The sequence below is a fragment of the Balaenoptera acutorostrata genome, chromosome 16 (genome assembly GCF_949987535.1).
Source record: "Balaenoptera acutorostrata chromosome 16, mBalAcu1.1, whole genome shotgun sequence".
In the NCBI taxonomy this organism is placed as follows: domain Eukaryota; kingdom Metazoa; phylum Chordata; class Mammalia; order Artiodactyla; family Balaenopteridae; genus Balaenoptera; species Balaenoptera acutorostrata.
Window position 1 is genome coordinate 67,248,024 of NC_080079.1, and position 26,848 is coordinate 67,274,871.

Consider the following 26,848-nt stretch of genomic DNA (forward strand, 5'->3'; position numbering starts at 1 on the left):
ATAAGTGGTAAGTACTGATAGTATGCACATTAGGATAGCAATCCAAATTTGTCCTTCTGTTGACAATTTGATACAAGTTTAACTGGAGCCAAGTTTATGTATTTATATTCACCCATTGACCATACATTTTGCACTAAGGGTTAAGCATTAACACTGTAATCTATATGAATGATACCTTGTAGGATTGTGCAGTGCACAACCTGCTCTCCTGTACGTGGTAGCCTTGCCTTTAGCTAAATGTTGTCACATTTTTTTTAGCTGTTTCTATGTTATCTTTTCCCCTCTTCAGTCACTGAGGAGACCTACAAAAAGAGCCCATGATGCAGCAACCTTGATTTTAATATTAGTTTAAATAGACATAAGGCAAATTTAGGATAAAAGGCAAAAAATTGTTTACAAAATGATTCATATTTGTCTATCTGCCAAAGAATGTGTGGTTATGCCCGATTCATAAAATCCAGTACTGAAATATACTAAGAAAAATCCATATTTTTCAAGTTTAATGCTGGAAATACTTTATTTTATTTTTTAATTTTTTATTTTTTTGGCCGTGCTGTGTGGCTTGTGGGATCTTAGTTCCCCAACCATGGATTGAACCCAGGCCCTCAGCAGTGAGAGCGCAGAGTCCTAACCACTGGACTGTCAGGGAATTCCCTGGAAATTTTTTATTTTAAATAAAAGCTTTATGTTTCGGTGAAGCTTGAATTATTGAATATCAGAAGATTCCATTCTACTGTTGACCACCATTTTAAGTTAGGAATTGTAATGTATATATGCAGAGAGGAAGTAACAGCTAATACTTAATGAGCACTTACTGTGTGCCAATTTTGTTATAATCATTTATATCTGTAAACTTCTGTGATATTCTTAACAACTTTCTGAGGTGAGCTCTAGTATTATTTTGATTTTATAGCAGAGGAAATGGAGGCTCAGAGTTGTTGTTTATCCAAGGTCACACAGCTCTTCTGGTTGAGATTTGACCCCATGGATCTGTCTCTGGACCCTCTTCTCCTAATAACTATATTAATCAAAGGCTATAAACACCTTTGGCTAACTTAAAAAAAAAACCTACATGGACTAATATTATCTTAGGAAGACTTGCTACCAGTCATAAAACATGCCAGAAATACAATTTAGATGATACCTATTTGAAGATTCAAAGATGGAATTAAGTAGGAAACAGATGAAACTCTCTGAGTAGTATTTTTAATTTATTATTTTTATGAGGTAATGTGTCTTTGATGCTTAAATCTGTCATTAAAACAATCTGATTCATAACTAACTATGGTGTTTCAGTAAGACTTTTAAGAAAAGAGTCATTCTGGAAAAAACAGGATGTATGACTTACTCTTGGGAAAGTATAGAAAAAAATACAATGCAATCATCACATTTGATCAAAATACGGAAAATCTTAAAATAAACCTCCTTGACTCATGTATTTGTTTCAGCTCTCTCATTTCAGAAGATTGGCAGTGAGCCTTTAGTAGGGAAGATTTTGTTTTTAATAATGTGGATTGTTGACAAGAGCACATTCAAAAACAATTCGTGATTTCCTTCTTCAAGACAATTACTTCCCTGTGATATTGGAAATGATATCCTGGATTGATTTGTGTGTTGCTCACAGAAAAGTTAGAAAGATCTTGAGAGAACTAGATTATTAGTGTCTCAGGGAAATGTACTGGGTCAAGTCTGTATTTAAGATAACTGAGGGCAGACATGAATAAGAACTTCCTTTAACTTTTGCTGATTGGTTTCTTTCTACACTTGGAGGTGTCTCTCTCTTTTCTTTTTTTTTTTTTTTTTGCATTTAAAATTATTTTGTTTTTAATTGAAGTACAGTTGATGTACACTATTATATAAGATACAGGTATACAATATGATGATTCACAATTTTTAAAGGTTAAACTCCATTTATAGTTATTATAAAATATTGGCTATATTCCCCATGTTGTACAATATATCCTTGTAGTTTATATTATACATAATAGTTTGTACCTCTTAAATCTCTACCCCTATAATGCCCTTTCCCCCTTCCCTCTCCCCACTAGAAACTACTAATTTGTTCTCTATATCTGTGAGTCTGCTTCTTTCTTGTTATATTCAGTAGTTTGTTGTATTTTTTAGATTTCACACATAAGTGATATCATACAGTATTTGTCCTTCTCTGTCTAACTGACTTCACTTAGCATAAGGCCTTCCAAGTCCATCCATGTTGTGGCAAATGGCAAAATTTCATTCTTTTTTATGGCTGAGTAATATTCCATTGTATGTATGTACCACATCTTCTTTATCATCTGTTGATGGACACTTAAGTTGCTTCCATATCTTGGCAATTGAAAATAATGCTGCTATGAACATTGGGGTTCATGTATCTTTTTGAATTAGTGTTTTTGTTTCTTTCAGATGTATACCCAGGAGTGGAATTGCTGGGTCATATGATACTTCTATTTTTAGTTTTTATAGAAACCTCCATACTGTTTTCCACAGTGTCTGCACCAATTTACATTCCTATGAACAGTGTAAAGGGGAATCCTTGTATATTGTTGGTGAAGTTGCTTCTTAATGGGCTCTGTTTTCTCCAGTGCATGGTAAGGAAGTTAACTGGGAATTATAGTAATGATTCCAGGCTTTTGAAAACTACTTGAAGTTCTTCTGTAGAGGCATTTCAAAGGATACTCTGCATTCTGAATGTCTATCTTGCTCTTTTGCTGGCTAATGGCTCTAAGTTAGCTAACTGGAAAAGAACTTGTTTTTGTATCAGGCTTCCCAGAAAATTGTTGGAATTATACAATCAGTTATAATCTGGGACAATTTAAAAAATATTTAACAACCAGTAGGACATAAGCATTGACTAAGCAGAAGAGTCCCTGGCTGTAAACAGTGGGTATACCCATAGTGATTGCCACTCCGATTACAAATGAAAATGGACTTATAGGAAGGTCCTGAATTCCTCTGACAGTGGCAATGTCAACTTCGAATTAATTGACTTATCAATTCATTATGGCCTATTATTGCATAAGCCGTCAGTCACAAGTACACACATACACAGAATTACTTTTTTTCCATTGCTTATAAAATCTAAATTAGACCACTTCAATTAATCAAGATAATCTTGTAAAATTTTTCTGCTAATCTCCACACTTGGACCTGCTTTCCTACATTTTTTTCCCCATCCATTCTTTTTTTATTCATCCCTTTTTCAAAACACTTCAGGAAAGCCTGCATGCTTTTCCTGTGTTTACATTATATAATCTTATATTATCTTAACATACTGGTAAATTCACCTTGTAGTATATCATTACAATTATTAAAATATCATTGTTTTCACATCATTTCATATGAATACATCTTATCTTCTCCATTTGATTTTATGCTTATGTTTTGGTATCTTCCTTCAGTACCTATCATAAGTCTTTATAAGAAGCCATTTAATAAATGTTTATTAACTGATTGCTAGTGAGTGAATAACTATTGACTGAGATCACTTGTATCACAGAGCAGGATATCACTTTTCTATGACTTTAAATGGCTGTATTATACATCAGATGTTTAACTTTGGTATCACCAGCATCTAACCTGGCTTAACAGACATTGAATGAATGCATTTTTGATTTGATGCATACATAAATTTCTTATGATCTGTGTATAAACTGACCATTTTAAAACAGAGAACAGTAATTAGACAGTTCATATCTCAGTCAGAGGAAACTCAGAGATTTCACAAAGGTGTCCTTTCAGAATCAGAGAGCTGAGCTCAACCACAACTAAGAGGACTACCTGTTTCAGTTTATTTCCTTGCCATGAGCTTCTGACGGTTCATAACAGTTTTCTGTTTTAGCTACAGGAGCAGCTGAATGCCTTAGCCAGGAGAGGAATGTTCAATGTACAGAACTCCCCATATTGGAAAAAAACTTCCTTTTGTATTGGTGCTATGTCATGGTTGTCTTTCATTAAGTGACCCTTAAAAAAACAAACAAAACAAGCAAAATAATCTAAAACAAAACAAAACAAAGCAGATTAGAGGCAGCAGGGTAGAGTAGAAGAAAGAAAGAAATCATGGATTTGGTTTCAAGGCCTTTGACTGCCAAAGCTTTACTCAGTCATCCTGGACAAGTATTAACCTCTCTGAACCTTGCTGTCATCAAATGGAGAACAAAAGGGTATACCCTGAATCATCTTCAAGACCCCTTGTAGCCTAAAAAAAAGATTTACTTTGTGGATGCTACGGATGTGTTGGTTACGTCTTTTCTCTCTGAAGACTTGATTGTACCTCCTCATGAGCTGTTGAAATGGGGTATGTCTTAGCTTGAGTATAAAAGTGGCATCTGTCCCTTTTCAAACCTTCAGAACTCTTGTGTGCATCTGGGAAGCTTTGTCCCCTGCATAGTTTCAATTATAATGAGTATTCTTTTCATTTTGAATCTTAGCAAAGACTTCTGCCGCTGTATGACCGTGTGACAGCTGCTGTGCACCCCTCCAATGGTGGCTGAAATGATTTCTGCACCTGTCTTGTGCTTAAAAATATCGGGGGGAGGAAATAGCCTCAACATGCTGGAAAATATTGACTCGTTTCCCATATTACGCTTAGCTGCTGTAAGTCACAGATTTGGGATGAGAAGCAAGCCAGCCAATTCGTTAAGGGCACTGACTGCTTCCCTGATGTATGTTCTGTTTATCTAAATGGCCCTGGGGATGGGTCCAGGTTCACTGTCCTTTGAAGCTGGGCTTGGAGATGGAATCTCTGAAAAATGTAAACAGCTTAGTCAGACCAGGTGAGATGAGCCTATCTCTTAAACCCTCTCCCACCACTCCTCTAGATTCCTTCCAAGTGTAGTGTTAGATGTTTCCCATGATAAGCTACATATTCTAAATAAAGTTTCAAATCATCCAATTTTCTTTTTAGGAAAAAAAAAACATATTTAAGGACTAGTAAAAATGAATAGAAGGCAATAAAATAGAGTAGTTAAGAACTTGGATTCAGGAATAAGAAAGACTTGAGTTTAAATTCCATTTCCTGTCCTTAGAAGTAGTAGTTTCCAGTAACACTAGAAGAACCAATAGAAACAAAGCAGAAACTGATCTTGAGTGTATGACTTTAAGTTTCTATGTTTCAGTTTCCCTTTCTTGGAATATGAGTAAACAGTGCTTATCTCACAGGGTTGCTGTAAGAATTAAATATGTAAGGGGAGCATTTAGCATAGTGTCTCATAGTAAACCTTTCAACAGAGGTAGTTTTGTGTTTTTGTACTTTTTTTTGAAAGAAAATGTTATGGAAAAAGCTGACAGTGTCTTGTGGTAAATACTATGCAGCAGAGCAAAATGACTTGTATATCAATAAGCATCCCATCTATTCAGAGGGAAGTTAGCATTCAGAGAGTTTATTGTTCAGGGACTATAAGTGCCCAAATAGACAAATCAGGATTCAAATTCTAGCTCTTTGTGATTACACTTCAATTTCTTTACTGTAAGATGGGTTAGTAGCCAACTTACTGAACCATGCAAAATCTCTGAAAGCTCCTTGCATGCCCATCATTCAGAGCCCTCCCAGGTTGCAGCTCAAAATATGTTTTGTATGTGGCAATTAAGGCTGCTTATAGTTCAAGAATGATTTTATAATTTATAGGATGGCACTTTTATATTTCTAATGCTTCTTTTGCTATGTAGGGTCATTCACATAACTGTAAATGGTAAACATTTGTTGAAAATATATGAAATATATAAAGTGTAATGTTTTATGGTATGAACTGTATCCCAAACCTCTTATGAATATTTTTGCAAGGGTAAGGGAATAAGAATCTCTTGTTTAACATACTAGAGTTTCAGCACGACTCCCACAAGTGTGACATTCATTTATTCACACATTAGTTCACTAAAGACATTTATTAAGCATATACTATATCTTAAATCCTGCCTTAAGCATGTTTGGAATATAAAAACAAACAAACAAAAAACCCATGTAAGACATGTTTCCTCCCTGTTAAATTTCCCTGTAAGGAAGATAATATACGGACATAACTAAATATAACACAAGTTAGGAAATAATAATGGCTATAGAAGTAAATAATTGTAATAGCAATAATAATAATGTACAATTGAAGTTGAGGGAGAAAGAAAAATACTTCCAGCTATAATAATCAGAAAATATTGATAGTTCATGAAAGAGTTGATTTTGGTCATAAAATATAAGATGAATTTGGCAAAAAAGGAATGTTCCAAGGAGAAGAAAAATGTAAACAAATCAGTGGTGGGATCTGAGGGAGATGCTCAAAGAATGGTAAGTTGTGGTTTTATTGGAGCGCAGTGGTACAAGGGTAATTGCACAAGAGAAACTGAAAGAGTAGGTTGAGCCCAGATTGAGACCAGTCCTGGGGAGGTGTTAGAAGTTTCTGAGCTGTGATGTGACAAGTTCACTATGCAATGTCTGGTTTGGGGGCCTGGATTCTGAACCACTCAGAAATCTAGTAAAATGCTTTTCCATTTCATAGTTTCAGTATCCATTCCTCTCTGCACACATTGTTAGAATCACACAGTATTTGAGAGAGAGATCTTTTTACGTGAGTATTGGGCATGCAGGCCTTGTCAAGTTGGAGGCTGCCAGGGTCCAGCAAGCCTGCTGGTATTTGCCAAACATAAACAAATAGATGTTCATTTTTGTACATTATGAGCATTTGAAATATACACAGTGGTACTCCAATCATGTTTAACTCTATAGTCACTGCTGAACAACAGCAACAAAAAATTTAACCTAATAGGTCCTAATTTTTATATTGGATTTAGTAATTTTTAAAGGGAATGTTTACCATGGTATCTTCAGGAATGATAGTTTCTAAACAAATTTATTTTGAATTTGGCAAAATATATTGGAATAAATAAAAATTACTTAAATATGACTATTCTGTTACATTACTGAGTGGCACCATTGGAAACCTTAGAAATATCAATATTATAATTTTTGCTAATCTCACACAATCTCTGATAATAAATTTGTTTGTATTTTTGCAAGGCAATATGCTTTTCTCTAGAGTGTCATAATCAAATAGCTTTAACAGAAAAGAAAAAAGCCACAGTTTTAATTTATCTGAACTGGAATTATTTCTTTGATCTAAAAATTAATACAGGCATTAAGAGATCCACATTTGACATCTCCTCCTCCCCATTTCACAGAAAACATTTCACTGGGATATGTACTAGACCATTTTGTGGTATGATTTATAGATTATCACTTAGTTTCTGGGAATTATTTTACTTAACTTAAATAGTGGGATCCTAGCAATGAAGGGAGTAAATAACAGATTGTTATTTAATATTTTCAATATTGTCAGTTTGGGTGATTGCTTCTGTGGATTACTAGTCAAGGGTAGAACACCCCCCATCATTGTGGTATTCTTCCTGTAGAGATAAATATTAGAAGGAAAATGAGGGGCTTCCCTGGTGGCGCAGTGGTTGAGAATCAGCCTGCTAATGCAGGAGACACAGGTTCGAGCCCTGGTCTGGGAAGATCCCACATGCCGCGGAGCAAGTAGGCCCGTGAGCCACAACTACTGAGCCTGCGCATCTGGAGCCTGTGCTCCACAACAAGAGAGGCCACGACAGTGAAAGGCCTGCACACGGCGATGAAGAGTGGCCCCCACTTGCCACAGCTAGAGAAAACCCTCGCACAGAAATGAAGACCCAACACAGCCATAAATAAATAAATTTAAAAAAAAAAAGAAAGAAAGAAAGAAAATGAGCTGTGCTGTATCTTAATGTTAAGCTCCATATATCAATGACTCAAATAAATAATGCATTAACTAAATCTTCCCAAGTAGAACTCTGAGAGCCTTGAAAATAAGAAAGGACTAGTACTTGCAAAATATCACATATAGTAACAGTTCCACTCTCTTGAAAACTCAGCTCCATGTTTTCTCACAAGGACATTTATCTTTTATTCTGTTCTTGATCTAGATTTTTCCTAGACATTCTCTCATTCTTGTCCACTTCACTTGATGGAAAATACCTTCAGTCAGTGCATTCAGTAAAGCTTTATAAAAATCTATGTTGCATAAGGCACGATACCATCCAGTGCCTCAGAAATCAGCTCCTGCATTCTTTCTGATCACAGCCAACCAATGGGGTGTAACTTGAAAATTGCTGGAAGAGCCCTCTGCCTAAAATATACATCCCTCAGTTGGCCAGCTTGATCTAATGTCAGTGACTGAAAACCTTTTCTTAAGGGATAGCATATTTCATCAAATTAATCTATAGTCTTCCTAAATTCATCAGGATTTAAAAAAAAAATTAAAGACATTTAAAAAGAGAACATAAGAAAAAGATGAAACCAAGGGTGAGGAAGGTAGACCAAAAAGACGAGTTGTAAATTTCTTAACATTTGTTAGAAGTGTTTATCTCTTATTTTTTGGTATTTTTAGCAGGAGAGAGGTGGGGGAAGTGCGGGGGATGGCACCGGCAAGATCAGTTGCTTGAATAGCAATGTATTTTAAAATAAAGTTAAGTAGAAGAAGTAGAACTAGTCTCCCTTCCCCCGTGGACTCTCATAAAGAGAACACTGTGTGCTGTAGTGAAATAATAGTTTCAATAATGTTCTAAGAGTAAAAGCAGCATCAAATGCCACCAATCTCTTTCTTAGAGTCCTTCAGTGTAAAGGAACCTTATAGCACAAGTCAATAAATGCAGCTCTACCAGAGACCCCATTAGAGAGTAATCGGAGAGTGACTGGGCCTCTGTGTCACAGCACTGTCCTGGGGCCATACCTTAGAGAGCTAAGGACTTAGGCATTAACACCTTGGTGTGAAGTAGCTTACCCAATTGTTTTTTTATACAGCTGCTAGAGTAGGGCAGGCTTTCTAGGAGCTGAAGGACAGGGACAGAGGGCTTTGCTGGTAAGGAGAGCTGAGTAGGGGATTCAGGGCTGAAAACAAGGGCTCCTGAAAAAAATGATTACCTCAGTGTGCTCCTTAGAACTGGTTCTCTCCATGACCAGATTTTAAAAGTGCAAAATAGTTTGAGATTGCATTATATTTACTGATGCAAAAAAAAAAAAAAAAAAAAAAAAAAGACAGGAGGACATTATTCACTAGAAATTCTTGAGTCTCTCATGAAGTTCATCAAGGACTTCCCAGTACAGGGATCCTTGGCCATTCTTTGAATAAAAGGATTAATTCTGTGTGTGTATGGGTGAGGGAGGGGTGGAGAGACCACAATTAGAAATCTGTAGATTTACAACTACACTTAACAATATGGATGAATCTCATAAAAGATAATGTCACCAGAAAGAAGCAAGACTCAAAAGAGAGTACATTCTTTATGATTCCATTTATATAAAGTACCAAGCCCGATAAAGCTATCCTAATGCTGTTAGAGGTAACAGTAGTGGTTACCCTTGGAAATAGAGCTAGTGATCGGAGGAAACAGAGGGGCCTTTTGGAGTTCTGGGAATCTTCTATTTCTTGATCTGGCTGCAGGGAACACAGGAGTGCCCAGTATCCATTTGGCTTGGATAACCTTGATAATACGTGCACTTTTCTCTGTGTATATTGTATGTCAACCATAATTTTTGTTTAAGCTATAGAAATGTCTCCCACATAGTAGAATATTGCCAAACTAGTTATGCCTCTGCCATCCTTTCTCAAATTCCCAGCATGCAGGCGAGAAATTAATCACTATTTCCAAAGAGCAAGGTAGTTATCATTGGGTTTTCAACTCCTTCCCTTGTTCACTTTCTTTGAGATTTACCCAACAGTTTTTTTTTCCCTCCCCTGCTGTATAGAGATACAAAACTGCATTTAAATAGCATGTTTAACAGTTGATGCCATTATCATCAAATAACACCTTATATTATTACACAAAATACCTTGTCATGGGGATTTTTCAATTCTGTGCTTAGTGCTAACTGGAAGCCAATGCCAATACTGAAAAATAAAGGGGTAGGGGATCAGGGTCTAGACAGGCTTTTTAGGAGTTGTCTGGAAAAAAAAAAATCAGACTAGGAAAGAACATCTTGAAGGTATGTCATGGAAAGATCCAATATATTAGAATGGTATAGTCAGTTTTTAATTTCAGACAGAGTAATTTCTTTCTCATATGTGTTAAAGTGTAAAAAAAAAAAAAGTCTAATAAGATTTTACACTTCAGAGTCATTAACTAACTGATTAACTAATGAATCCACATAACAGCTGTATGAGGTTTGTGTTAAATATCTACCACTTCACAGATCTTGTGTCATTTAGAAACTCTTACAGCTCTTTTCATCTCTGCTCTTTTCAAAAATCTTTAAAAAGAACTAATTATTATCATGTCTCCAGTGAAGGGCACGTATCAAATTTCTCTCCTGAAAAGAGAAAACTCAATGCTTTATGAAGAAGTGACTTTCCAAAACCAGTCAAATAATTAAATGTCTTTCCTGGTGACATGACTCCAAATTTCAAATATCCTTTGCCATCTGTAATGTTTTGTTTGCCTTGAGTAAACCAAAAATCCACTTGCATGCCTGCATGTAGTAGGTGCTCAATAAATATCCATTGAAATCTTTTATTGTAACTTTTGGATAAATTGCTTTGAATAATTCAACCATTATTTCACAGGCTCAATTGAAATTTTAGAAAACATAAATAATATTGTGTTCCTTTCTTCCAAACGCCTAAATTATTTCCCACTAGAAATGAATTAGGTGCTAAGTTATATAGACTATTTTATTTGCTACAATAGTAATAGCATGTTCCCTTCAGTACTGAGTGTTGCGGGGGATGTGATATGTCCATGTTTGGGGAAGAAAAATGATAAAAAAGAGAGACATACAGACATTAGAGCAGATTTTAAAGAGACATCTGAAAGGTAATGGAGTCAGTTCTTCAAGTAATGTTTATGAAAAGGAAATGATGCTGAATTATTAGAAAAGGACAATACTAAGATCAAAAATTTTTTGTTGTGGTTCTAAGCAAAATTGTGACAGAACAAACCTTAATATGACAATTCCATTAATGGATATTAATAGAGGGTTTTCAGATTTTTGGTAAACCCTGTTTGGGTTTGATTTAATGACTTACTAATTAAGCTCCAGGAATATTTAATCATTTTCTATAGATTGCAGACTTCTTAATTTATATGGTTAATATGGGAACTTTCACTTTGCCATTCATATCAACTCATTGCCTTGTGAAAACACCTCATGAGAGAGATGAGAATAACTTATTACTTGCTGTGCCCACAAACATGTTATCTCAATTTATTCTTGAAATTGCGCTGAGATGTGAAGCACTGTTCCCAGTTTACAGATGAGGAAACTGACGTGATGCCATGCTGCTAGTCTGATTCAAAGGCTGTACTATTGCTTCCATACCAGGAAATAAATGTAGTCTTCCATGAGCAGATTTAATTTGAATACCTGCAGGCCACATCTGTCTTGAACTGGTTCTGCAGGTATTCATCTGTGCACACTGATGTACTGATTTAATAAAAACGTAGATATAAGAACCTCTTCTTTTTTTTTCTTTTTTTTTTTTTGTTTGTTGGCCCTCTCTTTCACCCATACCCAGCTCACGCGGCTTGAATTCTGGCTGGCACGGGTAGTGCAGTCAAGGCTGCAGCTGTTTGCGTCCCCTCCTCCCATGCTCATCATGAGTTCTGCAAATGAGCCCTGCAGACTGGCATCGCGTTCTGCAGTTTATGTGACAAACAGCTTTTGTGGCCTTTGATTTTTCATATCACTCATAAATTCTGGCCACAGACGGGCTGTTTGTCAGATTCAAATTCCATACATTTGAAAGTAAAGAGTTGAAGATTTCTGCACTGAAAGTAGACTCTACCCTTAAGACTTATTTCTAAATTTTACTTAAAACTACTTCGAGAGGAACCTAGGATATTCTCTTGGTCCTGCCTAACTGCAAATTATTTCTATCCTTGTGCCATAAATCTTGATAATACGTCTTTTAAAATGTGCCTGAGAAATGTATATCGTGTTTATAGTGCTGGATTTTAGCGAGTCAAATTGTGCTTGGGCAGTATGTTTGCCTCTTCACGTTCTGTGTGACACTGTAGGAAAATGGAGACTTCAGTCATTCAGCTGCAGGCTCTAAGAAAGCCTGTTGTAACTGTGCATTTTAATTAACCGAATCAGCTGAGGAAATGTTGTCCCTCTACTGTGGTGTAGCTGTCTGCCTTGTAACGTACATCCCTGGATAAACAGAGGACTTCTATTTCTTAAACTGCCTTTCCCCCATAGTCTTTAGGAGTGTTGGGCTTTTTCTTTTTTCTTAAATTACAGGTGGAGAAGGTTTAATTAACTCTAAAATGATTCTCCAGGAAACTCAGTTGCATTTTTTACAACACTTTGCACTACAGTATAGTTACTGCAGGATGCGTGTTGTGATTGGAGCACACAGAAACATTTATAAACTTAAATCTGTTTTGTCATATTACCAGAGATGGCATCTGCCCTTGGGTACAGTTGAAATACAATTGAAGATCACATAGTTGTTGTTTTTTTTAAACTAATCAGTGGGCTACTGTGAACTGAGCCAACAAAATGGGAATAATTTAACCATTGATTATTTCTGCACAACACACTGCTGGATGTTAAAACTGAGTTGAGTATGAGGAGATAGTTGTGGTTCAAACAGTTATATGCAAATTTGACCTCTGGAAGTATAATTTGTGAGCCTGGTATTGAAAACTGCTGAATACATCCTGCTGGAAACTTCTTGCCTATGTGATGGGTTATAGGTTAGTTAAGCACTGAGTTCCTTTCATTCCGCTGTTAACCACACAGAATTTCTTGAATCTATAGTAGATTAGTGCCAGTTTCAGAACGGTGGTATTTCATCTTTTCAAACTATATGCCATGGAGCCCAGGGCCCTCTACCTGAGCTAGACCAAGCAGATTCCAATACTGAAGATTAAAAATAAAACCAGAACTCGACCACTTCTTATATTTCTTTCTTTTAAATAAGAATGGAAACAAAAAAATTTATTTGTAAAATTAAAGTAACCACTGGGTATATCTTAAGCAAGAGAGATATAGATTAGAGGTAAAAACTGATGCAATGTTTGTAGTAAAACCCTGAAATGCATAACTAAGAGAGGGACTAAGGAATGCAGTCCTTGGAAGAGCATTAAAAATACAATTAAATTAGCTTAGAGTTTCAAATAGAAGGTAAGAAAATGGACTGCAAGGTTCTCAAAAACCCTCATAGCTACAAGTTTTATGACTAAATGAAGGTTTCATTTCAATTCTCGTATTATTACATATGTTCCAAAAATGAATCTGCTCCATTGATGGCAAAGATTACCACAGTTCAGAGTCTGAGTGATATCTCACATTTAAAGGAATACTTGGATGTTCTACAAATCTGCCCTGCCTTTACAAATCACGATTAAAATGTGACTTAAAAATATATTCGGGGGGTATGTAACTTCTATTTCTGAAATTAAACTACAGTTTACAAAATTATAGTTCTTATTTATAGAACTAAAAAAAGCTATTGAATACAAATAGATTTTTGACTCCCTTTTAAATTAAATTATTAGACTGTGTCATCTTAATTATTGCTTTTCTAAGAGAAAAAAAAAACCCATTAGTATTTTCCTCTTAACCCAGTCCGTAGGTGCATAGTCAAGTATAGTATAGATTGACTTATCAATAAAGTTGGATAGAGGGAAAAATTGAAAGATATTTTAAGTGGTGATGAGAGAGAGAAAAGAAATTCAGTGAAAAGGAGTAAGAGGATGGACAGAAGATAAGAAAGGAGAGACCCAGCAAACGGCAGATGCTTCAATCCTCTATAATCAATTGTGCCTTCTGCAAAATCAGTGTTCAGGAGGTAAACAAATAATGAGCATTTCTAATTGTCAACTTCTGAGTATTTGATGTTTGAAACCTTCAGTAGAATAGTTACTTTGAAAATGTATATAATCAGAAAGCCAAAGACCTCTGACTCGGTCTCTGTGATAGTGTAGAGTAGCCACTTTGGGAAGAGAGGAGAGGCCTTGGAATGTGTCTGAAGCAGAAGCCTTGTGGCACTAGGCATGGGATGAGAAGATATGAAGCTAAAGAGAAAAGGACCTTTCCCAAGAGGCAGTGGGCAAGGAGCAGTCACAAATATATGGCTTTTACAACAGAAGTTGACTACCCAACCTTCACTAAAATCAAGATGTATTCATTCTTTGAATGAAATATTCTTTCTTTGTCCCACAATTCTTTTTAGCTCTTAGTCACTTAAACATGCCAGCTAAAATGGTCATACCCTTGGTAACTATCAAAGAAAATTGTTGTTAGATTATTCACAGCATAGAAGCAACTTAAATCTGACCATGATTCTTAAAAACCATATTTTGTAAGAAAAATTTTTGAAACCATTTATCAGTTTACTGATAAATGAGAAGACTTTATATGTGAGAAAGTACATATAAAATAAAAACAAAATGTACATGCAGACTATATAAATAAATATGAGGTTGATAATAACCTTATAATGATTAACAGAAAATCAGTTCAACAGATATCCACTATGAATAAAAGTCTATAACCAATCACCACTGGATGAAAGAAAAGAAGAGATGGTCCCTTTCCTCAAAAAGGGTATGAAAACACATTAATAACTCTAACATAAGGCAGCCTGTGATATTGTCTCCAATAGACATACAAAATATCATGGAAAACAGGGAAGGGCAAGCAAGATTAAGAAGACTTCTAGAGTGAGTGGAATTTGAGTTGGATCTGTTATAAGAAGACTCAGAGATTGACAGGAGGACTTGGAAGGGAGAGGAAAGTCATTTCTCACAAAGGAAATAGCTTGAGCAAAAGCACAGAGGTAGGAAAGCACTTCAGTAACTGGCCAGTGTTAGAGCATGGGGAATAATGTGGAAATAAAGGTAGAGATGTAGTTGGGCTTTGATGGGAGGTTTAGGACTTTGGTCTTATGTACCACATTACTCTTCAGTATTAATCATGTGCCCAGTCGCCCCTGAGCTTATGGCAGTTAAGATTCTATTTCTTGAAAGTCTGCCAGATATCTGTTTGTTATTCCATGTAAAAATAGATAGTGGAATACAGCTATTAAAGCATTCTGTTATACTGAAATTTTTAGCAATTAGAGCTGATAAAGGGAAGGAGAAGGTTACGATTATATGCCAAGCTTTATACTAAGTGATTTCATCTAAGTCATCTTATTTAATCATCATAGGATCTTTATGAGTATTATATTAAATAATTAAATTAAATAATATATGCAATGTGCCAAAACAAAGTACATAAAAATATTCAAGAAATGCTGATTCTTTGCCCTGTTGTGACAGTCCTGTGATGATTATATTATTTTACACATTTTCATTTTTAAGATGAAGAAGCTAACACTCAAGATTTTGCAGTTATTAAGTCCCAGAACCAGAATTCAAAATGGTTCATCCTGGATCCATAGCCCACGTTCTTTCTTATATACAATATTGTCTCTCCGTGGAGAAAAACTAAGGAGAAAGCCTGTGTATAATGGTAATTCACTGAAGAGATGTCTCAAACTATAGTTTACTGAATGAAACATGGATTATTTGTCCTGCCTTGGTTCCTTTGGGAAGGCCCAACTTCATATTTGAGAAAAATATAGAGGTATCTATGTAGGATGATTTCAGAGGTGCTTGCAAAGCACTTTTGCCCTCGAAGCATAACCCCTGCTCTTAGTATATGACTTTCTTACCTTTAGCAGAAGGTTTTTGTCCCCATTTAGGTGTAAGTGTCCTTGGAATCGATAATGATGCTAGTTGAGATCTGGGGATACATATTGGGTAAGGAGTAAGGAACCAAGAGAACCCTAGGTAGCACTGGATGCAGAAATTGCAGTATGGATAATCCTAGGTGGAGAAGAGGCATGGGAGTGGAGGCAGGGAAGACAGAAGGCACACATCCCAGGCTTGACTAGATTGCACTCTAGAGACAAACCCAGTCCGTTTGTCCGATCACTCCAATCACAAAACTGATGAATTACCCTGTGACGTTCTGACAGGATCAAAATTTGAGTGGGGAGTCTAGAAAAGCAGGCAAAGTGATACAACAAAAGCATTGGGAAAAGATCTGCAGGCAGAAAACAAAACAAAACAACTAAAAAACAAACAAAAGAAACCTCCGTGTTAGAAGTGGGAAAATGTAAGAAATGGGAAGCTTAAATTTGAGAATATGATGGGAAACATGGGGGGTAAAACAGATGTCAGGAAAGTGAAATACAGAATGTTCATTATTTAGTATTATTTTTAAGATTAAGAAATAAATAACATGATTTTTAGACTCTATTTTTTTGTCTATCTTGACCTTTTCTTTTTAATTTATAGCTAGCTTAATGGTTTTGCATTTCAGTGTAAACTAAGACCCCGCACATCTCTGTGTGTTCAACCATAAAAACAACCAAAGTGAAGCCCATAAAAATATATGTAGATTTTTACATTTTACTACTCAGTCCTCCCTGTAAAAGTCCATAGGACTAAGTGCATGTTGCCTTTTAACGACATAAAATAGGCTGGAGTGAGTGCCACAGGCTGGGAAGATGACTACACTAGCAGATCAGAATTTAACTAGCAGAGGGATATCCTAATGGTAAATTACTGGAAATCATTTCCTAATGGAGCTGGAGGTGTATAATTTGGCTTGAGAAGCCTTGTGTGGGTAGGGTATGAATTATCTTAGGGCAGTCCTATAAAGAGGGACAAGATTTAAGATTAATGGATGAAATTTATCAGAGAATAGAGTCAATATAAGGACTCTGTTCTTATATTTAAAAAAAAAAAACTATATACACATTCCTGGCACATAATAAGTCAAGTACACAAAAATGCACATAACACATAAATATGTGATAAAATGTGAATAATCCTATAGGAAGGACATGGATTCTTTTTTTCCCCTAAGCAGCTAAAACATGTCTAGCTTGGTGGAAAACATAAAATACTTATGTATATAATATGTCCTGTGCCATATTAAACAGCTCTTTAATTATTCCATTTTAATTGTAATTCAGTGATGTTACCTAACCTTCCTTAGGGTAAATGGCAGTACTCCAACCAAATATTTATACCTTTTAACTTTAAAATTTCATGCAAATTGTGCAGAATCCCTTTCATAAAGAATTTCATACAAATTATGCAGAATCCCTTTCATAAATTGATGAAGAACAAGCCAACACTGATCCTAAAGTGCCAAGTTAGTTTTTAAACTTCTTTCACTGTGGTAAGTTATCACAGGTTTATCAGAGACTTTAAAGTCACTCAGCTACTTCAAGATCAACATGGTATGTCCTACAAGTTTCCTTGTGAGATGGTGGTTGACCGCATCAAAAATCATGTTCCTTCTTTCAGAGAGTACAACAGATCAAACTTAATGACAAGAAGCACTTTTTAGCTACATGTATGGACCACCCAGTTGAAGCCATGAACACCACTGGATAGTACAGGTTCACTATACTGTAGTGTCACTGTCTGAAAACATTTTCTTTTTTACCCCCACTTCATCAATAAGTTTGAGCCCCAAGAGTGCTGAATAAGGATTTATTCTTAACTGAAGTCCTTTGCTCTTTACTGGCAAAATGTATTTTACACCCTGGATAGACGTAATTAGTGCAATGAAGCTTTAATAGAAATTGCCTTTGCTAAATGTGGTCTTTGCCTTATCATTTTATTCATGAGGCCCCCAAAATTTACATTTCATCCCTGCAAGACAAAATTCTGATTGTTGATATGTGTTTTTGATTGATGACATATAGTTGAGTATTCCCATTCATAAAGTCTTATGTTTTGTTTCTAGGAGTTATTTAATTGTTAATTCAACTATATTTCTTCTTTCTTCCACTGCAAATCAAAAGATATTGTAGAGGTGGTTTGTAAGCTGTAGGGAAAAGGGAGAAGGGTCAGCCAGACTTACATTTTGTTTTATGGTCTAACTTTTTTTATTGAAGATAGGATGCTCCTTTGAGTAAGATGACCAATTGTGTTGATTTATATGAGGCAAAACCTTTTTTGTGTGACATAGGAAGTAGAGAACAACAATTTAAGAGTGGGATAAAAGAATAACTGAAATTTTTTCCTGGGTCAGGGGGAAATGGGAGTCCCTGAAAATAAGGTATAAAGAATTATCAAAAAAGTTATCAATTTGCATTACAACATTTGCTGGATAGGTTAAGAGAGAAGCTCTTTTTCTTTTTTTCTCTCTTTTTTTCCAATAAAATGGATTATTATTGCATATGGAGTTTCTGCTATTAGAAAGTACAGTTGTTAAATAGATTCCCTCTGCTTGGTCTTACATTGTGACCCAGATAGTCTTGTTCTCTCTGTGTTCCTGAAATTCTCCTCACATGTTCAGGAGACCTAACTCAAGAACATATACCAATAATCCTATGAAGGTAAAGCAGCATAAAATTGAAAAATGCTTTTTCCACTGAAAAACCATCATCCTCTCTCTGTTCTCAAGAGATTTCATAGGAACTCAGCTATCAAAGAGGATGGTTTTCTACTTAAATTATAAGAATTTTGGAAATATGTCTGCTACATCATACTTGGTAAGAAAAGCTACATCCAGTAGAGAGAGATTTTTGATTACACTGGTCATTTTTTTGATGAAAGGCCCGAAAAGAGTACTCTTAAGTATTTAATTTTGCATAAATGAATAGGTTATAACTCATAAAAAAGCCTTTGTATTTTTATGCTACTTTTTTTTTAATCCAGTGATTTTCAACAGTAATAACTGGTAAAGTCAATAATAATTTCTATACTAGGAGGAAATTTTGGATAATCTTTCATTGGGGGAAAAGAAACAACAGAGTAGATGTCATGTAATCGATACCTGGAATATGTGCTAATCCCACTGTAACATGTTAAAAGCAATTACTTTTTGCTCAATAATGATGTTATCTTGCCATAAATGTTATATTTATAAGGTATAAAGTCGACAAGGGCTCAAAATAGTGATACTGAAGAGGGGCAGGGCAAGTAACCTATGTTAATTGAAAACCTTTTCTATAATGATCTTTTTTGGGACCCAATTAGAATTTTGATTTAGTTTGATAAGCTCTGGTTGGTGTCTATTTATGTTTATTGTACGTTGCGGTCATTATTGATACGGGGTGGAAGAAACTGTTTTTATGGAAAATAAACGTCAAAGACAAATTAAGTTACAGACTCACTGCCAAGTCTCAGAATTCATATTAATGTAAAGTGGATTTAGGCTTCTGTTACATAGAGGTTAGTAATGTCTTTTTAACCCAGGCCAAACATAGAACACTGGCAAACATAGCTGATTATCTCACTAAATGCTTTTTGAAAATAATAGATAGTTGCCATTTTAGAGTTTACAAAGTGTTGCTCACATTTTGTCCTCCCAGTAACCATGTGAAGTCAGTAATTTTGCCCATTTTACAGATGAGTAACTTCAAGTTCAGAAAAGCTAAGGAATTTCCCTGGGATTATTTGATTTGCAAGTGTCAGAGAAATCTGAATCTAAGGCCCATACTCTATTATTTACATGGGCATGATATGTTCCTTAAATCAAAAGAATCATAATCTCTTTTTATGTAGATTTTCTCTGTAATATTTCTACTGTATTCTACCCAACTGTGCAAAAATCAACAATGATTTTGAAGAGTAGGCAAAAGTGGGTCCAATTCTATAGGCTATTATGGTTAGATTCTAGAAAGTCTCACTTTCACCTGTGTATTATCTTATTTGTTTTCAAGAGTCATTTAATACAACCTATTTGGCTTTCATCAGTTCTATTTCTCTTACAACATTTGTAATTAAAATCCACTGATATTACTTTTTGTGTTCATGGTTTATTCCAGCTGCCTCTGATTTTTGATGTAGGTAGCTAAGAGAATACAAGTATAGCAAAATTCCATGGGTTTACATAAAATCCAGATTCTAATAAGAATCCAGGGAAAAGGGAATAAAAGAGGCAACACGGTTTCTGAATTTTTCATTTCTCATGGCTCAGTTCTCATTTGTCATGTCTGGAACTCATTTTGTCTTAGGCTTCATGGCCTGATGCTGTTTCTGATGCTAGTCTAATCCACATTTTAAATAAACTATTAAGTTCTCTTCTTGGTAAATGTCAAGAGGAGAGAAGGTATTTCATGCACCTACAGCATCCTAAAAATCCTTGCCAAATCTACAAATCTGACTCTGCATTATCCTTCTCCAGAAGGAGAGCATAATTTCATTATCTATGAATCATCACCTCTTAGACTGTAACATCATTGTCAGAGAGCCTAATAGAACAGTGTTCAGCTGACTGAAAAGGGGGAGGGAGGGAGAGAGCACTGGGGCAAAGCACAGGTCACTGGCATGATAACAAACTGGAGAGTTCTAGAGCTGGATGGGGAGGCCTCCCTCCCTCCACAGCTCAGACACTCCTGACTGGTAAATAACTGATGCTGGTTCTTTCAGTATTAATATTGAAATTTGTTTTCCCCAACTTAAATTAAATTATATTTCAGTATCCTGCCTATGGAAAATATTCTCACTTAATGAAAATATCAGAATATTTGGCCAATGTCGATGATTATAAATACTTCAAAAAATATTTCTTATCGATTTTTGTTGCATTATTACTCACTCTTCATCTTTGGACACTTATTTCTAGCCCTTAGTTCCAGTTCTATGGCCTCTGGGCATTACTAAATAAGTCAATATACAAAATATAATTTAAAAAATTGTACTATAACCATGTTTCCAAGGGAGATGAACTAAGTAAAATTAAAATCTGATTCATGGATTGAAAACCGTATGTTGTAAACCACATTTACATAAGGGTTCAGGATGAAAAACTAAATAAAATGTTTGAGTAGCTGTGGTTAGTCTAACGAGCCACTGGAGGTCACTGATGCTCCACAGATATACAGTCTATTGCCTGTTTGTCTATTTAGGCAGTTGACTCACCGAATCAAGAAAAAATGGTTTAAATTCTTTGAAAAGATGTAATGTCAACATCCTTGGAAAATATAAACTCTTTTAAAAGGAATATATCTTGCATAATTATTGCTTAGAAGACTGGCACTTGGACAATTAACTCTATGCTGCAGTAGCGCTATGCGTACCGGGGCTCATAAAAATTTGGGGGTAAAACCCGTACAGTTCAGAGACTAAACTGTATTTCCTCTCTCTCTGGTAAAGCATTCAAAGACTGAATCCGTTCTGCATTGATGCATCTCTGCTGTGTATTTCATCAGGTCAGGCTGTTTATTTAACTGTTGTCACCTTTGAGGAAAGTCAGACACTTAATATAAATTTGGAATAGAAAATGAAATATCAATTATATTTTTCTAATATGCATTGAGTTTTTAAATACTTATGAGAATAGATTTATGGTATGCAGTCCAAAAAGTGCCATGGGGTGGTGGTGAGGACGATGACTTTTGAGCAGGAGAACATTCATTCACCAGTTGGCTTTGTTAAATTTATAGTGGTGACCTAGTGATTGTCTAACCTACAAGAATTATGTACTGAGAACTAAAGAAGCTTCATTCCCAAAGAGAGGGAAAAGACTTTTTTTTTGTAATTCCATGTACTGAATCAAAATTGCTTTTACAATCTAAGGGATTTTTATTTTGGTTCTTCTCTATTATTAAATTTATATGTAGTTAAAGTTAGGCATTAAAAAATGACCAACCTTCAAAATTTTGGTCATTCATGTAATCTTAACACACCAAGTGGCTTTGAATTTTAGAAACACTTTTAATACAGCAAACATATTTTATGTATACTAGCAGTACCACAGTATCAAGTATTTGCAAGAGTTTCAAAATATAAATATAAATATGCCTTGCCTAAATTTATTTGGTATCCATGACAAATGAGGCAGAAGGTCAAGTCAAAGAATAAAAATGGGCTTTTTCACTTTAACACTGCATTTAATTAAAACAATCATCTTTAGTACAGGTAAAAATGAGGCTGACCAAAGAAAATTTTGTTTTTAGATGGAATATGTATTTACTGACATTTTATGAAAAATGTGAAATTACAACTTCAGTGAAAAACATCGCTGTAGTTTCAGTCATCCAATTCATTGTACTGTAAGGAAGTATCTGCGTTATTAATCAATTGGGAATCGTGACTATTTGCCATTAATAAATGTATATCCAACAGTTATTCATGGACAAATATATTGTAGCTATGATGCTTTTCAGAACTGGTATCTATTTTAAGATTTAATCAAAATCAAAGTACAGTTCCTTGAGAAATCTACTTTCGAGGTTCCTTTTTCTTTATTGCTTATAAAAGTATGATTTTTATAATCTGGCTTCTTTGCAATTATATCTCATGGTGACTTGCGTAGATTTTTCCTCTCAGAATATGAAAAGCCTCCAAACTATATAAAAATGCTGGTAAAAATAGCCATTTACTTTTTCTTTTTCGCTGCAGTGATTCTGTTTTGAAAGAACAGGGGCATGGTTAATGATATAAAGCTTGAGAAACCAAATTAAATGAAACGGGCTCAATGTTGCAATTCCTGATTTTTGCTCCTATAATAGAATTCTTCGTTTTGGAGGATGAAAGAGAATACTGACTAACGACATTTTTCTAAAATCTAAATGAACTGTGGTCAAAGTTACTTAAATACAGAAGCTGTGATATTTGTGCTGCAGGCAATAAACTTTCACCACTGACATAAAAACATGCATGCAGCTTGCAGGTTGCCAACAGGGTCTGTACAGAATCATACTGATGAATGGAGTTCACAATATAGATGAACAAGGGGACACTGTAACATCAGCAATAGAAAAGCAGAAGACAACTGCCATGGGGTTGGTCTTTTGTCCTGTAAGATTTATTTTATACGTTTATTAAGGTGTTGTCAAAACTCTCCTTTTCAACGAGGCTGTCGGTGGTGGAAAGCGTGTCTTGGAATGTGTTCTCTTTACACCTCTGAATGAAGTGTCAGTCATCAGGGGACTGGTGTGTGTGCTTGGCATAGAGTGGAACACAACAGGACAGCCTGACAAATCCCAAACAGAAGAACAGACAGAGCTCATAATTCCACTCCCTACATTAGGGTCCTTAAAAGAGCTGGAAAGAGAATTTTTGGTAAGCTTCCAACCACATGCATTTAGCAAGCTGCATTCCCATTTGCAAGCCTCATCTCTGAAAACTCCTTAAGGTGAAGAGCAGTGGAGAAATCTGCCTCCTGCCTATTTTATTTATTTATTTATTCATTTATTTACTTATTTTGGAAATGTGGAGGCTAGAAGAAATTGACAGTGAAACCTCTAGTCTGATTATACAGAGATGAGTTTCAGAGACAAGGCTTCAGGTCTAAAACTTTGTATTTTTATTGTCTCCTCACATTTTGCAGTTGTCTACTTGCAGCATTTTAACCCTCCCGACAGTTTTCCCTAGGCTTGCTTTATTGTAATTCAAACACCTCTGGAAACTGCTCGTGGTGCTGCTTTAACAGAGCACCATATTTCGATAGTTTCCTGCAGTTTTCTTTTTAAGCTAGGCATTGTTTTAAGGCTGTCCCTAAATGTTCTATAATCAAGTCCTCTCCTAGAATCATTTCAGGCTCCAAGTACCTGGGATCATTCCCTTTTTCCTTGATTTGCCAATGAGCTGCAAACCTTCTAGAACTATAGATTTGGTCTTGCCAGAAGGAGAATAACAGCCGATGTGAGGGATTACTTAATGAAAGAAGTTTTATCTTAAAACAAGTGTGACATTAATGGAATCAATAAAGGGTCTTATACAATAGGCATTATATTTAAAGCAGAGTTCAAGCTTCGCATTGATTGTGGTATTTAAATTTCAATGGGTTAATTATGTATGAAAGTAAAATGACCAGTATTATGAATGTACTAAAACGGACCTTGCCAGCAAAGTGAGAGGGAGAGGGGTGGGGAGAGGGGCACCACATTCCCATTATAGTCACCAGAGTTCAATAAAGCACCGCTTATTTCCCAGCTTTTAAGAGCGCTTTTATCACAATGGTTCATACCTCACACTCCCTGGAGCCCGATTTGTTATAGGTGCAGGGTCCCGTCCCATTCAGCAGCATCTCGCTGGTCTCCGTGTTGGTGGGTTTATAATCTACATAAAATTCCTGGGTGCTGGGAGTCATTTGCTTTAGGGACTGTCTTTTCTTTTTCCTGTGCCTTCGCATGAGGGAGCGCTGCTGCAGCTGCTTCATGCTGGCAGGGTACCGCTTCCACGACACATAGATAACGAGAAGGATGACGAGCACAGACAGGAAAAGGGCCACGCTCCCTGCGATGATTTTATGGAAAGAGATGTGCTCAGCGTCAGCCTCGGTCTCTGGGCCAGGCTCCGTGGCTCCCGCGGTGGGGGGCAAAGGGGGTTTGCTCTCATGCTTCGGCCTGGGGAGCTTGGGCTTAAATGTCGGCTTTGGGAGAGCCCTGGCCAGATCAAACCTCTCCGTGGTACTTTTGCCACAGATGCTGTAGTTCTTCACTGCGTCGATAACATTTACTCCTTGCAGCTCTTTGGGACTGGCACAGATAATTGTATTCTCCCTCAGTCCTTTAAAACTTTTCAGCCAGTTTACCAGGGAACAAATATTTCTGCTGCATTCCCATATATTCCCGGCAAGACTGATGTCATTGAGGGATATCCAAGAATCCAAAATCTCTTGACCAATAAATGTGAGCTTGTTGGAATCCAGGTTGAGGCGCTGCAGATTTGGGACACACTGGAAAACACTAGGTCCACTAAAAGCTTCGATCTCATTGCCTGATAAATCAAGCCTTTGTAATGAGCTCCAGGTCCAGGACATGGTCTGTCCTATGACACTGATTTTATTCCACTGCAAGTAAAGGTTCTGAAGGCTCACCAACCTTGGAAAAAGGGCCAGATTGAGCTTAGAAAATTGATTGTGCTCCAGGTGAAGTTCTTTGAGTCTGATCATGCCTGCAAAGACATTCCTGGCTAAACTTCGGATCCGGTTATATCCCAGGTCCAAAAGTTCCAGGTTGCGGCAGTCTTGGAATATTCGCACTGGGATGGTTCTCAGGGAATTAGATCGTAAATGTAAACTCAGCAGCTTTCGCAAACCCCGAAACTGTTCAGATCCCAGAGAATGCAGCTGATTATAGGACAAATCCAAGTTCCGTAAATTTGTCACAGGTCTGAAGGTATTGTTGAGAAAATAGGAGATTCTGTTGGAACTCAGAATCAGTTCTTTGAGTCTGCGTATTCCATTAAAAGCATTCTCATCAATATTGCTGATATGGTTATGGTCAAGGTACAGCCAGGTGAGCTGGTTGAGCCCTTTAAATTGATTATACTTAAGTTTTTGAAGGCTGTTATAGCGAAGGGACAAACCTAAGCAACCAGCAGATATACTTGAGGGTATCTCCTGTAATTTCTGAGATTCACAATATACCATTTTGCCTTCACACCTACAGCCCTTTGGGCATCCTCGTTCGGCAGAAGAAAGCATTGTCAGTAAGACAGTGGGGGCTATAACCAGTGCTACAGCTGATCCGCTCAGTAGCCTAATTACATTGAAACCTGGAAATAAAAACAACTTAGAAAAGTTATCCCCCCAAAAAAAGAATTCATTTATTTTTTAATCAAGCAAAAATAAGCATGTATTTTCTTTTTTAGAAATTTAAATCTAGATAAAAACATTTAACATCAAATATCATCTCCTTATAATTTAAAGAGAATTGTCTTTAGGCTTTTTTTTTTTTTTAATAGTTAAGCAAGGAAACATGGCAACTAAGCAATCGAATTTATAGTCTTAGAGCAGAGCAAGGTAATCTCTACGATAATTAAGGCAGAATTAATATACAGATTAGTGGATTTTTTTGTTTTTGTTTTTTTAAGAAGAAAAGAAGAAAAATGACAAAACATACCCATCCTTTGTATTGTTCAAAGGTCGTCCTTAGGTCTTTGCTTTGGCTTAGGGGGCCACTTGCATGACAGCCCCTGTCAGCTGCGCTGTAGTGAGTCAGGGCTCGCTGACACCCAGGAAGAAAAATTGGACCCCTTGGGAGATGGACCGATTTTGGAACATTATTCTTTGCCAGCCACGCAGAACACTCCAAGAACAAATAAATCCCAACACCGCATTTGCAGCAAAACATCAAAATCTTCCTAGGTAATAGGATCTTCATGAATATTACGTTTTTGCATCTTTACAGTTTATTTTGGAGGGGGGTGTGTAAAAAAAAAGAAAAAAAAAACTGGCTTCTACAATTTCTTCTTATCGGAAAGCAAGATGTATTCCTCCAGGCAACATGAGGCTACCTGAGCTGCCACATCTGTATCCCATAGCCCAGCATTTCTGGTGGCGAGCACCCACTTCAGCCACAGCGCTGCGTTGGAGCCCAGAAGGCAGGAGAGCCCCGTACCCTGCACACCACGCTCAGCTCACTTCTGCAGACTGTCATTCTGAAAGCTGCTCGGACTGTTGCTTTGGTTTTAGTGAATGCAGTCTTATGTAAAGCTGCCCCCAGTGGTGAAGAACATTATGGGCATGTGCAGAAATGTCTCTCTTTTATCTTGCAAATGAGCAGGCTTTCTGCTGGAAAATGAATGATTCTTTTGGGTGGCTCAGTAGGACCTGAATGGTCACCGTAATCAATAACTAGCAACATTTTCTGTAATTTCCAAGTCTTGTTTTACAATTTGGCAACGTCTTTATTGTCTGCACCCACTTAATCGCTAAACATGTGCTGCCCAGAGTTTTTCTTGAGCTTGACATTAAGTTCACAGACCAAATGTCAATTTTTCTTAGCCTCAAAGTAGCTTTGAACTGAAATTTATAAAATGAATTATTGAGCTTTTCACAGAGAAGCATTAACTGCCTGCCCATTTGACCTCTTGGAGTCACAGTGATTGTATTATACAAGGTGTCTCAGGATGCTAG

At 36.3% G+C, this 26,848-nt stretch overlaps 2 protein-coding genes across 4 annotated transcripts in view; one reads left to right on the forward strand and one right to left on the reverse strand.

Moving 5' to 3' along the window:
* Positions 1-26,349, reverse strand: part of LRRTM3 (leucine rich repeat transmembrane neuronal 3) — a 181,656-nt gene extending 155,307 nt beyond the window's left edge. The window contains exons 1-2 of the mRNA XM_007167815.2: positions 25,833-26,349; positions 23,954-25,485 (exon numbers count right to left, since the gene is read on the reverse strand). Coding sequence (XP_007167877.1) covers positions 23,954-25,485; positions 25,833-25,836 — 1,536 coding nt within the window. The 5' untranslated portion in view covers positions 25,837-26,349. The remainder of the gene's footprint in view (positions 1-23,953; positions 25,486-25,832) is intronic.
* Positions 1-26,848, forward strand: part of CTNNA3 (catenin alpha 3) — a 1,789,299-nt gene that overhangs the window by 796,725 nt on the left and 965,726 nt on the right. The gene's annotated exons all lie outside the window — the stretch shown is intronic.